General features: G+C 46.3%; 1 protein-coding gene across 2 annotated transcripts in view; it reads left to right on the forward strand.

The window, feature by feature from the left end:
- TAF2 (TATA-box binding protein associated factor 2) overlaps positions 1-15,186 on the forward strand; it is a 658,862-nt gene that overhangs the window by 602,777 nt on the left and 40,899 nt on the right. The window contains exons 25-26 of one of the 2 annotated variants that reach the window (XM_078686838.1): positions 7,445-7,550; positions 11,894-12,052. In XM_078686838.1, the coding sequence (XP_078542964.1) occupies positions 7,445-7,550; positions 11,894-12,052 (265 nt within the window). The remainder of the gene's footprint in view (positions 1-7,444; positions 7,551-11,893; positions 12,053-15,186) is intronic. The other variant, XM_078686839.1, reaches the window with a different exon arrangement.

Here is a 15,186-nt window from a genome sequence, read left to right on the forward strand (position 1 = left end):
ACTGATTGTGAGGCGTGCCAACAGTTGAAGCCGAAGTCGCGACGGGAGCGCCGAATGAAAATACTCTTGGCGCGTCTCTCAAGGTCGGCTTCATCCCCTCTATCAGCCTCGGCAGACGGTTTCAGAAACGGCTGTCGTCGGCGTCCTCATCCCTCTGATGTTGCGAGAGCGTCGCTCGACGGTGGGTAAGTGTTGCAGCTGGTCCCGGGGGCTGTTGTTTGGCCTCCTATTCACCGTTTTGTGGTGAAGGGGCGTCGAGAGTCCAGATGGAGACATATGCGGCGGCTTTGCAGGCCTCGCTGGCGTCTCCTCCTCCTTCCCCTCCTGGGGCGTCAGCGGATCCCTTGCTTTGCGCTGGGCCCTCTGCGGCGTCGCCGGCGGCTCCGGCCTCGCGCTGACTGGTTCGGCTCCAGGTTTGGAGGATGTGGTGCTGTTGGGGTGTGGCCCTTTGGGGGTCCCTCCTTCGGACCGCGGCTCCTCTGCCTCGCCGCAAACTCCCGTGGGAGTCCCTGTGGTGTCGCAGCAGGTCGCCCGGGCTCAAGTCGCATCCCCGAGCCCCGCTCGGCCCTCTGGACAGGAGTGGGCCTTGTCCACGGCTGAGCTGATGCCGCCAAGGCGCCGGCGTCTGCTGGACTGGGATTGCCACAGGGGTTGGTGGACCCTCCTCGTCCCACTCTGGGTCAAGGCTGGACAGGGACTCTTGTCCTCCTAAGGGCCCCTCTCGTCCCTTCACGCAGGCGGCTGCCTCGTCGGAGGTCTAGTCGGCGTCGTTCCTGCACCGTTCCTTGGCAACTTTGGCTCCGGCTCCGCTCTGGTTCCCGGCACGGTGTGGCTTGGAGGAGCCCTATCCGGTGTCTCCTTCGGCGCAGGATGGTGCTGACGTCCTGCCTCAGGCGGCGGACTCTATGGCTCCAGACAGGCATCGAGTCACGGATTTGTCTTCGGACGCTCCCTCTTCTCCGGAGGTTGGGTGCCTACTGGTGTCATCCTCTCCAGAGACAGACTGCCATGGTGGCTTATTCACCGGCGTCATCGAAGGGCGGCTTCTCGCCATTCCCGAGGCCCAGGTGTTCACCGGAGGAGCGACAGGCCCCCCACTCTTTGGTTCCTTCTGACTTCCAGGTCTGGCCTTTGCCCGCCCCTCTTGGCTTCGGAGACGGCCGCCTTAGTTTACAGCCGTTGCCTACTGAGGAGCTGCTTTCTCCGCCACCTACGGAGGCGGGTGCGGCCTTCGCCCCCACAGTGTCCACGGCTGTGGGTATTCTGCGCATGGGGGAACCGGTTGCTCATTTCCCGGCGGACCATCTCTTGGAGGTTCTCCTCCAGGGATCTGGTGGGAGGGAGCTATTGCTTCCCTTTGAGGGTACGCTCCTTTCTTCCCTGATGGGGGCTTGGAGGCGCCCCACCTCAGGGGATCCGATGCCGCCACACCTTCTGCAACGGCACCTTCCAGCGCCGCGTGACCCGGCGTGTCTTTCCCTCCACCCCTCTGCCTCAAGACCACTTTTATGGACTGCTTTTCCCTCCCTGCCGCCTCAGTTTACTCCACCGTCCCGAGAGGCCCTCTGGCTGGACTCTTGGGGGCGCAACATGTTCGCCTCGACAAGCGCTGCCCTGCGGGCCCTTAACACCTTATGTGTGTTGGCTAGGGCCACCTCTTGTTTGTGGCACTCGGCTGAGTCCTTGGGGTTCGCCGCTTCACAATGCTTCCATGCTTCAACAGTTTCTCTGTTGGCTCCTCGTTGTGGTGCGTAAAAGTTCTCAGAAGAAAACTGACGTAGGCGCGCCGGGGTGGGACTTACGAGACCTCCCTGACGTCACGTACGCGGACGACGCATGGGCGGAGTCGCGTGATGCCGTCCCCCTGGCGCGCAGGGATGCTGCGGCAAAAAGTTTTCCGGATCCAGTCTCACGCCTGGGGATAATTCTATGTTAAGGAATCTGCGGCTAGAATCGTCTCTACCAGATACATCGTTACCGAAGGTAAGTAACTCGTACTTTAGAACCAGAGTAGGTCTCATAAATACTTTCTCAGAATGAGATGTTGCAATTGAATACTTTCAAATAGCAATAGACTTTAGAATGCAATAGTTACAGTTGTTGCAATATGCAGCACAAGTTAAACACAAAATAGTTCAAAGTTGCAAAACTGGACACTTAGAGGAAATTCTGAGTGAAACCCAGCCAATGTTACCCTATGGAGAAAATCAAGTTATCGGTCTTTGGGTGAGTACTCGGGTGGCAGAGTTAAGGTTCTGGGGGTAGACTCCGGGGTCTCCTAGGGCCAGGTAAGTACAGTTGTTACACCCTCAGCGGCACAGGGGCAGCCGGGTGCAGAGTGGGTAGGCCCAATGTTATCCTATGGAGGATAGGGGGCCTTTGGTTGGTGGCTGCTAGCAGGCAGACCACACAGCTGTGGGAGCTGAGCTCCTGGTCACTTACACAGGGCAAGTGGGGAAGTAAGATAGGATAGTTGCTGCACTTCCAGTGGCACTCGAGCGGCTGGGTGCAGGGTGCTTTTAGGCCATCGGGCGCCCAATTTATTTCAATAGGAAAGCTGGATGTTGAACAAAGGCTGCAGACTCAGGGACAGAGGTTCTTCAGGTGTGACCACCACTTCGAGAGGTAAGTTGGGAAGCTGGAGGTTAGGTAGCCACCCAGGAGTTGGGCACAGGGGGCCGTGGGGCGCCGGGTGCTGGGGTGTCTTTGGGTGTCTTGAAATCTTACCCTTAGCTGGTCGTGGTTGGAGGGGTCCCTTGTTGTGAGGCTGCAGGCATTGTTAGGAGCCTTGGGGAGGGTCCTTGAGCACTGGATTTGTGGTCACAATCGCCAGGGGGACGTCCTCGTGGTCTTTGTTCACTTAGGCACAGGCCGGGCTCGGCGGGTGCAGAGTGTGCTGGATTTGCGGTTCCTGGTGGCACCAGGGGTTGTTGCTGTTTGAGCAGAACCACTGCTCGTGGGAGTCCCACTCTTTAGATGAGCAAGGCAGTCAGGTCCTCTGGGGTTTTCGAGGTTGCTGACCGATGGGTACGCCGGAGTTTAGCAGGAGCACTTTCAAGGATCAACAGGCCGGTAGGGCTGGGGACAAGTCAGTTGGTGTCCTCCTATTGTTAGCAGCTGCACAGCAGGTCTTCTTTCTTCTTGTTCTTCTTGTTTCAAAATCGGGATCTGAGGAAGGAAGGTTCAGGGAGCCCCTAAATACTAAATTTAGGGGCATTACTGGTAGGGCAAGGACAGGGACCAATGGGTCCCTTTCCTGGGGTGAGTACACCCCCTATCCTGCCACTCTCTAGTAGGAGTGGGCAGGAGCCTAGGTCTGATTGGGTAGGGCTCCCCATCCTCACAATGGCGAGAGCCTGGAGTTTTGCTTCACCTCGCCTTTCCCACCTGAGGGCTGGGGTTGGCAGAGGTTGGCACACTCCCTTTCCTTACTTAGGGTTTCCTGCCTATCTTCCCGCCAGAGTGGGGGTCAGAACCGGCGGGGACCAGTTGCTGAGTACAGCAAGTGGCTCCTAAAAGGCGGCATGCCTTTGAGGTTTCCCCTGCCCATCCTGGAGGAGGAGACTTGGCACCTCGTCCCAGGATGTGCATTGTTTCAGGCCCCTGAGAGTGGCAAGCTCTTGACCCAGGGGTCCAGAAACATATCTGGTGGTGGCAGCCTCGATAGCCACGCAGTCAGGACACTGGGAGTTGGTTAGGTTTCAGGGGGCATCTCTAAGATGCCCTCTGTCGTGCATTTGGCATTAAATCCCACACTGGCATCAGTGCGGGTTTAATGTGCTGAGACGTTTGATACAAAACTTCTCAGTCATCAGTGTAGCCATTATGATGCTGTGGAGTTCGTAATGACAACCTCCCAGCACCATATACTCTTAATTGAATCACTGCACTTACAGTGCCCAGGAATGTCCCTGGGTACTGTAGGGGCACAGGGCTCATGCACCTGTGCCCACACCACTGACATATGGCACCCAGCTAGAGGGGTGACTGAGGTATGCCAGGGCAGTGTGTGTGTGTGTGGGCATGGCATACAGGGATGTGTGCCATGTCGACTCTATGTTTAGTTCTGCACCAAGACCCTCAGCCTGCAAAGGCAGCGTGTGTGTGTGTGTCAGGGTACAGGGCCTCTAAGGATGGCACAATAAGTGCTGCAGCCCTTAGGGGCCTTCTCTGGTCACAGTGCACTGGGTACCTAGGGTACCATGTACCAGGGGCTGACCTGTATCCAGATATGCCAATTGGGTTTAGGCTTCAATGCAGTTTTAGGGAAGGAACACAGGCTCTGGGTACCTGATTGGCAGGAACCCAGGGCACACTCAGTCAAAGTACATCAGCAATTGAGCAAAAAGTGGGGGCTAACCATGCAAGAAAGATGGCACTTTCTCACAATCACCCCATCCTCCACCTATCCCACCACCTGCAAAGAAATAAAGTTTCACCTCACGTTTATCAAAACTTGTTTCTAATTACTTAACTTGTTATTTCATCATTCAACCACTCATCTTTTCTGCTCTCCCCAAAAATGTATTGTCATTTCCCTGATCACTAACTCGCCAGAACTTTAAAAAGACATTTTGTTTGCCTGGTAAAACATAGTACAAGCTGATTATTGGCAAAGTGTCTTCTGTGGAACACTTCAACAATTCCTCCTTAAAGATACATGTGGCCCTGATACATATTTAAAGCATGGCTATATTTTTATGTTTTTGCTGAAATCCTTTGTTTTTCCTCATTAATGATACAAATGGACACAAAGCAGAGCTCTTGATGCCTCTCACATTTTGTTGCATTAGCTGAGCAAGACAAAATGTTGTCATCCTGAACATGACCTAAAGAAACCATGTTTGTTAGCTGTGTGCTTATTCAATCATTCAAGAAATAGACTTTCAGATAACTTCATTGTTTCAGTTGTATTACGGTTATAGTTCCCCCTCTGTTCATCAGTACACAGACTCGATTCTCCTCAAGAAGATCTGTTTGAGGTGGCAGTGTTTTTTAGGTCTCGCCTGTCGATGCGCATGCGCATCGAGCAAGGCGAGAGTATTGCGAGTTATCCACTCTTTATCCACACTGCAAGGAATCGTGGCGATTCCTTGCAGTGCCCGTGACTTTTAAGGTCAATGCGCATGCGCATTAAGCTTATGCGCATGCGCATTGACCTTAAAAGTCACGGGCGCGTGCATGTCCGTCTTTGTTTACCCGCTCCGCCCCCTCCCGCCGTGTCGCCTTGCCTACTCTCTTCCACAGCCTCCCCCAGCTCCGCCCCCTCACTACTTGATTGCACGGCCGCTAGGCCGTGCCTCCCCTACTCTCCTCCCCCCTCCTCCACTCCAGGGCACTTTTCGGTTCTCTCTTGGCAAACAAAGTTCACTTCTTGCAAAGTTACGGACACACAATTTCAGCGATGTTCTCACTGTGGCCGCCAGAACTCAGTAACCGAACAGTTTTAAGATGCTCTTCAGCTCTTGCAACAAAAGACTAGACGACACGACCCTGGCAAGCACCGGAGGCGCATCGGTTAAAATCAGACTGACAACAGCGTCTCGTTTGTAACAAACGGGGCTTCTAACAGCTGAAAGCGCCTTGACGAACAGGCAGACATTCAGCAAACACATCTGGTCCGGTTTTCGGACCCCAACGAATCATGCTCCCCGCGCGCAGCGCCCTGGAAAGGGACAGGTCGCACCAGGTATGTAGGAGAGTCTAAACTAAAAGCGAGTGCTAAGCAAAAATAAGACATTAAAATCGTAAATCGCACGTGCTCAGGTGATTTATTTCAGGGCTTGCATGCGCTTCTTAGAACAGGCTTCGGTCTCAGCCAGCGTCTTGGCAATCGTACTGTTTGTTGCAAAACATGGCAGCCACCCTGTGTTTTCTCTTGAGTCATGCCCCCTTCCACCTCCCCGGTTGCCATGCCAATGGATTCTCCCCCCATCCCCCCCGGGTGTTCAGGCAGCCAGCGAGTGCCAGTACATTCTGTGTTCGAGGCAAACATCACACACCTCTGTGGGTAGGGGGCATCCATGTGTGTGCGCGGGAGGGAGGGGGCGGTGCTGCACAATACAGACCGAACTTGGTCAACACCTGTCAAGGAGACCGCCCCCACGCAGCGTGCTGCATGTGGTGTCCTATGCAGGGGTGGTGGTTGGGCCAATGCAATGTCTTCCAAGGAGGGCGAAGCCTGATGCGTAATCAACACAGCCGAAGCACTCCACCAAAACAGTACGTACCCACCCAAAATAATGCAGATAAAAATGCTTTGTACTGGGGAGGGCATTTTATCTAGTCAACAGAAATACTTAATACACCGTTCTATACGGAGATGTGCTATAACGCCGATGCACCCCAGCCTCCCCACGTGCAAAACGTGTAATCCTGCGCAAAACACTGTTCTGCCTCAAGAACCAGAGGCAATGCAAGATCAGCAACTACCACTCAAGCAATACAAGCTTGACGGGACAATCACAGGATGTGCACTGCACTACACTTAACCGGTCAGAAACCCTCCAATGAAGGCAAGCCAGCAATCCCCTCGAGCGATCACTCAAGCCATCACTCAAGCCACCGACAAAAGCAGTGACCTGCAGGCCATGAGTCGAGCCTCGGCAAAGACTAGCCACCCTACCATCAGGGCCACAGTAATTAGGAGATGTGGCGTTTTCCGCATAATTATGGCATACAATCCTTCACTAGATACATATTTGGTAAAATCTGCAAATAAAATGTGTTTCCCAATCAAATAGATCAAAAGTTACTAAAAAAAGCATAGAGTGTTGCAGGTCCTTGCATTAAAAGCGGTCTGTATCTCTAGTAACAATACTATGAGTCTACCCAACTAGGCAGGCTTACTTTGTAGAATACAGGGTCAGTCTTAGTCCTCCAAATAACACCCCTAGAGGGGAGCGGCTGGGTTTTGCATCACTTTAACAGACCTACTCAACCACTTATCAATTCAGTTTTGATAGAATAAGCCACTATTAATCACATTAGAACGTTCACACCCTCACTCACCCTCACCCACCCTCACCCTCACTCACCCTCACTCACCCTCAACCCCTCACCCTCACACAGTGCAATAGGTCTCGGAGCATTTGAGTTAGAGCTTTTAGAAATGTTTATGGCTTTTTTTTTTTATTCTTTAGCATTGGCTACAGGAAACAAAAATGCTAAAGATTTACACAAAAACCCATAAACAATTCTAAAAGCACTAACTCTAATGCTGCGAGACCTATTGCATTTCCAATGCTTGTCTTCTCTTACATTGCTTTTTATTGGAAATTGACAAGGACAATAGCAAGATTTGCAGAGAAAGTATGGGAGATTTTTCTGTTTTTCACATTTTTGCTGAAAAATAATCTCCCCATTCTGAATAGAAAGTGAAGTCTGTCGGCGAAAATCTCTTTATTAAATTTACAAATTCACTTTTCTAACTTGTGTTTCTTAGTTTTCAAACTCTCAAGAAGAAGAGGAGATTGACATGGATACTGTTCATGACAGTCAAGCTTTTATCTACCATCATCTGAATATTCCAGAAAGACCGCAGACCCCAGGTAAGTACCCTTAGGTAGTCATTTATCTTTGATAGCCAGACAAGCCCATATGTATTTTGTAAATTAAATGTCTCGTTTATTGATGCAAACTAGCAACAGGGTGGCTTAGAGAAACACAATAGACTAGTATGAAGGAGAAGGAATATAGCACATTGTTCAACAATTGCAGAATGTTAGTTTGTGGTACAATGTTAAACTTTTCTAATAAACCTATACTGCTATATCATACAAAGGGACATGCTTGTAATGTGTTATGCAAACTCAACACACTGCTTGTTTCATCTTACATGTTGTGATCCATTAAACATAGTTTTTTTTTTTCACCTATAATTTGTAATGTTTGTACGTTTTTTACATGTTATTCTTGAATTCTAAAATGTCTAGGGGATGGCAAAAATAATGTCAGATTTACCTTTCAGCGAAACTCCTCCGGTTAAAATCCCTATAATGTTTTTAGGGCAATAAGTGTGAATATATTCTATATTGTATGAAGCATACAAGAGATCAAGTACGGTCTGCTTGATACTCTAATTCTATTTCTCAGATAACATATTAAATGTGTACTCCTCAAAGCGACGAGAGTCTAGCAGTAAGGTTCTAAACAGAGAATCTTTATATACTTGCACTTTGTGCACTACTTTTCAGTCCCAGCAGAGGTTTTAGAATGAGTTCTATTTTTTCTGGACAAGTAATACCTGGATTCAAAAAGTTATACAGGCTTACTAACCACTGGAATGTTTAGGAGCCCATTCCTGACCCCAGGCTGTGGGTTCTGCATACTGAGTATCATTTAGTATTTTTGTAAATTGTTGTCCCTCTATGCATAAGCATGTAGTCTAACACTGTCATGTTCGTTCTGGAGGCACTCAAGCTAGGAGGAAGCCCACATCTTGAGTAATTTAAAAAAAGAAAAAACATAACAAGGCAACACATCCTTGCCCCAAACTTTCCAATTAATTCACCGCCATATCACTGAAACTTAATAGAACAGAAAAAAGTCCTCCTCACTTACTGCTGCAAACATATGACTAAGAAACACACACTTACCAAGGTAAGGGCCTGATTTTAATTAAAGCACATATCTGTACATTAAGGGCACAGAATCCACCAATGTAGGCAACGTAGCTATATTAACTAGCAATTGAGAATTGTGGAACCTCTGTTAGATTACTACCTTCTTCAATGACTTGTCCACAAAATATCTCTCTTTTAGTAGAATTCACAGCTGCGTACAGCCTACACTTCTATAGAAAACTCTACAAGGACAACAGTCCACACAGACTGGTGCATTGCAAAAACAGAAAGAGATCTTATCTTCCTGTAGATTTTTGATTGGCTGCCCCTACCTCAGTGCATCTTTTTTTATGATGTTTATGTCAGTTTAGAAAGTTGGCCAACTAGCTTGTCCTTTCTACTCTCAATACACATTCCTGAAAAGGCCTGTGTGCTCATTGAAAATGTTTTAATCATTCCTTCTGGCTCTACTGCTGGAAATGGAAATCCATCTTTCTTAGCACCACCCAACTGTGCAATGATATAGAGAACTGCGCAATGATATAGAAATGTATACTTCAGAAAGCCTGTGTTTCAAGAAAATGATGTTTAGAAATGCACACCTTAAGTTGGCCCATAGGCAGCTATCCTAGGGTTCTTAAAACATCATCCGATGAACTAACAAGCATTTTACAGTTACATAAAACTGCAGGAGTACAAAAGAATATCAGAATCATACAGTCCTTGCTGGTTTCTGACATATTTTAAACAAATTAAAAGGAGTGGGCCTTACAAAATATGAGCTCTTATTAATTCTGGGTTAAAGCTCGCAGTGGGTGTTACTCCAGGTCATAATTTCTTTGTAAATGCTGACTCATACCAATTGCTATGTTCTTGTTCTCTTATGTGAAAATGATCCCCAGCATATTGGGAAATCTTCTTCCATACTGTTAATGTTTGGAGAATTATGTGTTTGAGTGTTTTTGAAGCCTTTTTAAGTCAAGGGATCATGTTATAGTAGCAAATGTAATTGGCATACAGAGGCAAGTAATCTTGTTGTTTGCTTTTACACCCACCTTTTCCTGCTCCTTTTCCCTATCTGTGCAGGAACAACTAACCAGCAGCTAGGATATACCCTGATTGTGCTGATCGCTTTAGAAGAAACTTCTCCTTGCGTGTTAACAACATTTACAACATTTACAGATTTTCCCGTGTAGTATAGTTATAAACAGTGATATTGCCCAAGTGTGTAACAGTTATAAACTATATTCCTAGTCCCAAAATACTCAAAATTTTTGCCATAAAATATTAATTTATTCCTCAGCTTTCAGCCAATAATAGTCATATGATTCTCAAAACTACAGTACTCAAATATAAGGTTCTTTAGCGATCACTTTTTAGGAAGGCAATTGTTATGTCGACCAAACTCTAAAAGGCAACTTCCATGTAAATGTACTTGGTATTAAACACATGCTTATTATCGGTGAACGGTCCAACATACATTTTGATGTATTGAAATATCTACTAAAGCGTCCTTGCTTTTCTTGCATGTGTGTCCATCCATATTTTACTCCTTTACAACCAACAATTCTTTAATTATGGCTATGGCAAGAAATACAGTGGGTGGAGATGAGTTTCCTTCTCCTAGTCACTATGTGTACGTTGCAGCCATGTTAAGATCTTTAGCTTTTCAACACTTGACAGTTTAAGAAAAATTATCTCGGATATGAATGGTCACATTGCTCTAATTCAGCGAACGTGCCCAATGAAATAGTTGCATTTACCTGTTAGTATTTTAGGCTACCTTTTGGCAAGTGTACCAAATTGACTAGCCAAGCTCAGAGAGTACAGACAAAAAACATTTATATGCCGTGATAATCTGAAGTAGTGTATAAATGTCCTTGTGTCGCCTCTTAGCAGCAAAGTCGAAGGTCAAGAGATACTGTGCGTGTAAAGATGAGCTATTCAAATAAGCAATACATTTGATAAATTACAAATGTAGGACCAACTGAGTATATTAAATAAAAAAAAATGGCATCACAAAATATTCAACGGTAAAATAAAGCTAGAAGAAATGGATTTAGCAAGTCAATGGAATTTTTACAAAATCGATGTTACCTAATGGTGAAAGGTGACTACCAACAGTCTCTTTATAGATTTTTTCAGCTTGACAAAATTCAAATGGGATCTGACTCTTAAGTGCATGTGGCTGATAGAGCTTGGAGACGCACCCCTGTGAAGATTGTTACCTTTATATTATAGACATAATTTTTCACCAGCATGGAAGGTCCCAAGGCGTCATCTTGATTGGGGTAGAGGGACAGGGCATTAGGTTGAATTGTGCTTCAACTGCATTGAAGAAAATATTAAAAACTGTAAACATTTGAAGGTGTCTTTTGAAGGTCAGTGGGTTGGTGCCAGCCCTTGCAATGGTATTGATTATTTTTTCCATGGTTTTACTTTTGCACATGAAAATTCCCTTCTTTGGGAAAGGCCAGCAACTTTTTGTCTTTGCAGTACTGAACAATATTATCTGGAAATACGCAGTTGCTGTTTTTGTAGACTTGATTTCCACAAATCCGAGCCCAGACGCTAAACTAATAGTTTCTTCTTTGTTAAAAATCACAAAATGCTTTCTTCTCCAATTATTTCTCTTTATAACTTTTCTGATCAGTGGGTTGGAGGGTAAGTGTCAATCACGGTAGCAGCACTAGTCATAACTGCAGCTACTTTACTTACTTTACCATGTTTCCCCAGCCCATCTAGTATCAGAGGGAGATCATTAAAAATTTTAGTAGGCAAATGAGAGTATTGCTTGATACAAATCTCAACCTTTTGTTTGTTAGAGCTGCAGCTATTAGCTTAATTTTAGCACACATGATGGGCAGTTATTGTGAAGAACCGACATCTTATATAAGTATGGTGTGGAAAGAACAAACCTCATAAAGAAAAAATACAAATTTGAACTGTTTGAAAATGAGTTAAGTAGCGTAAGGACACCTGGCTAGTGTCAAAAACAAGTCTGTGGTGATTTGTAAATGTGCATATTGTACTGCAATCAATACATGACAAAAGTATAGTCTTATGTATGTCCTTTTCTTTGCCCTCATCAATTACATTCTGGAAGTCCAAAACACATTGTCAACATAGCTGCTATCTCTGCATTTGTGTAGTATGTATTCTTTCTTGTAATCAAATGAATGATAAAACATGAAAAATAATACATCTTACAGGTTCTCTATTCATTTTTAAGCAAGTCTGGAAAACGCATTTCAGCCCCTGAAATCATGTACATTCAGGTTTCACACATGAAAAACAGTATCTCTTTTTATTTGCCCTAACTTATCTAGACCAACGGGATAGCTCCACCCTCCCGTCTTCAGATTTCCAAAAGAAACTGCTAAGCCGAGATCTGCCTTTACTTTCATGTCAAATTCAAGGTGCATCAGAAACTGCTTACATGAACCTTCTAAACAGGATTGGAAAGTCTACACCGCAAGGTGAACGTGGTAAGAGTCAGAGAAGTTGAATATGTGATATCAGTAAATTATACAAGTCCAAATTATTTCTCTTTTTAATTCTGCTCCAGGAGACCTATAACTAGTCTGCCAGGTTGAACTGAGAAAACAGGATGTTATAAAAAGATAACCCTAATGCCCCCACTCCCAGCGTCACAAATGAATTGTTACATGTTGGGTTATAAATTAGTTTCATGCTGTTTCAATAATCTCCTGGCTGCAGGCAGAGGATTCTGCAACATTCAGAAGTACGTTTCACTTCAATAGCTTCTTAAAGTCATAAGTAGTGATCTTTTTGGTTTCCAGTCCTAAAGCTGTCAATATGCTCCTGTCCTCTGGCACTTGCTCATAATACTCTCAGTACTATTTTCTGCTTCTACAGGGATATCCCGGGAAACTGCTAGGTTTTTAGACGTTCTCTCTCTTTTTTTGTACTTCAGAAGCCATGCAAGAAGCACTACCCATAACTGCAAAGCATAAAGACATTTATTACTATTAACATAGAGTTGCAGAGACCAGATATCATGGCTGAGAAAATAAGAAGAGCTTGTGGTCTTTTCCCCTTCGGTTGTGAAATGAGGAGCTATAGGATCAAATGCCTACGCTTACCGTTCCTTCTCATTCAGAATGCTGTGTTCTTTACTTCTGATTGGGGATGTGCTTATTTTACCACCAAAATAGATTAATTTTAGTTAATAGTTGTATTGAAGCGCTCTTCAACCATCAAGACATTATACTGTTTGCTGTTAGGAATATATTTTTCAATAAGTATAAGGTAAAACCTCAAAAAATCTTGTACAGCCAACCTCAAAATCTTCTCACTGATGGCTCTATACGCATTTAAATTTCTTGACACTGTAGTCAATATCAGCCACTTTTTTATCTCTTGAATTTCTGATTTTAAAAGATACTCATCAACTGAAATTGAGAGACAAGTGTCCACTTGTGTGGTGACTGCATGACACCAAATAAATAACAAAGATGATGGATCCTTTCCATTTTGAATCTTCCTTACCTCCAGAGACCAAACGTTGGTGGATACAGCACCTGCAACAACTACAATGTACTTGTCTTTCTTTGACTATGTGTTTTAACTACTACACTTTTCATTGCCAAATAATGGTATTGCATTCTCTGCAGTAGACTTGCATGCTGCTGACTGACAACTACTATCTACTCTTTTAAACATGGCTAGGCTAAAATGTTCTCTTTGCAATTTGACTTTATCTTCTCCGTGGTCAGTTTCTTTCTAGTGACTTTGTCTCTGTCAGATGGCTTTCACTTCCACCCCACCTTTAGAGCAGAAGTCGGAATGGATAAAGTAAAATTATATGTATTATTATCAACTTAACATTACAAAAACAAACATTTCAATCCATTTCTACTGTTATCTTAAAGGTCTTTTGACAGGATTGGCATAATATGGTTCAGCTCTGGAAAGGACTCAGCCAAACAAGTGCACTAGAAAACCAGGAAATACCAGGCAGGACAATATTCAGGTGCTGTCCTCTCAAGGGCCACAGCAGTCAATGATCAGTTGACTTCACAATTCCTTATCCTTTCCCTGAATGGAACAGTTTCCACTATTTCTATCTTCCGGTTTGATCAAAGCAAAATCAGTCCAAACAGATTGGCATAGCACATTCACTAAAGGGATGAAGCCTGCTATTAACAACCAAGACAGGGGCGTGGCCAAGTAAGATGACTGAAGGCACGCTTTAGGTGAAAGCTCCATAGACCCTCCCCCCCACTCCCTCTGTAATCCGTTAACATCCAGGTCCCCCGCTGCAGGTTGATGTCCTGCAGAGGTTGGAGGAGCCCCAAAGAGGCTGGAGAAGTGCTGGTGTGGGATGCTGGGTTCCCGATGGGCTCTCTAAGTGGAGAGCTGGGCCCCAGTTAAAAAACGAGATGTTGGCTGATAGTGAGATGCAGGTGGCCTGGGCTCCAGGCCGCCCACTGTGGACTGATGAGAAGTGTGGAGCTCCCCTCCTGCCCTCCCGATGAGCCTGGTATGGCCCACAAAGTCATTGCAGTGTTGAGCGCCTCCCGAGCTGGGCCCAGTGCCGAGTAATGCTGTGACCCCAGAGCTAACACGCCCCATGCTCCCTCAAGATGGCCCCTGATGCTGTGGATTTGTGCTGCGACTTTGCGGGCAGGTGAACGGGAGAGCGGCCTTCCGGTATCCCCTGACGGCGGAAGCAGAGGGGAGTGCCTTGGACCAAGGCCGCAGTGGCTGCATTAGATTCTAGTGGATCTGCAGTGCAGGTGGCGAGGAGCAGCCAGCTTCTGAAATGAGGAATACACATGGCGAAGCGGCTGCCAGCTGTAACCGAGAAGTAGACTGATTGGGGAGCCACACTTTGGGCTGGGTGCGGTGGAAGCTTCCTTGATTGAGACTCTCACCTCATTAGTGGCCTCCTTCTCTAGTGACAGTCTCTGGCTGGTGAACTGGACAGGCCCACTAAATCTTACTAAGTGGACCGCAGGGAGTGGGAACCTCTATGCAGAGACAACTGGGAGCTGATGTTTTTGAGCTCTTGCACTGAGAACTGTATGCTGACACCAGTCTAGAGGGGAAGAATGGCTTCAGCCCGATATGGAGCGATGCAGGCCTTACTGGACATATCGCGACATACGAGCACAGGTACGTTCCTCCCTGGTGTCCTGAGGTGGAAGATTTTGTGTCATCAGGGAGACTGTGCTTGACATTGGGCTTTTCGATGGGGTGTGATCAGAGTGCCAATTAGACGTAGCAGACATGCATGCACGAATTTACGGGAGCAGCTAAGGGCACGGCCCATCATTAGAATGAACAGCCTCCCGACTCAGCTGGAACCTGCTGGCACCCAAATTTTGGCCGCTATTGAATGATCAAAGCAGACGCTGGAGCAAAAAGTGAACTCTCGATATGGACATGCTCTGAGCAGAATTGTGGAAAGTTTCAGACTGCTCACCAGAGAATGAGGAAAAAAGTGGAGATCCAGACTAAGGAGGTGCGCGACCTAAAGACTACAATCTGCTTGCTGTCAGGAAAGGTGCAATTCTAGGATTCCCGAGTAGAGGAAGTTGAGGTCCTAGCACGGAGGTGTTACCTCCGATTTCTGAGTTTCCTAGAGTGAAGGGAG

This window comes from Lissotriton helveticus, chromosome 4_1 (assembly GCF_964261635.1).
Source record: "Lissotriton helveticus chromosome 4_1, aLisHel1.1, whole genome shotgun sequence".
Classification (NCBI taxonomy): Eukaryota; Metazoa; Chordata; class Amphibia; order Caudata; family Salamandridae; genus Lissotriton; species Lissotriton helveticus.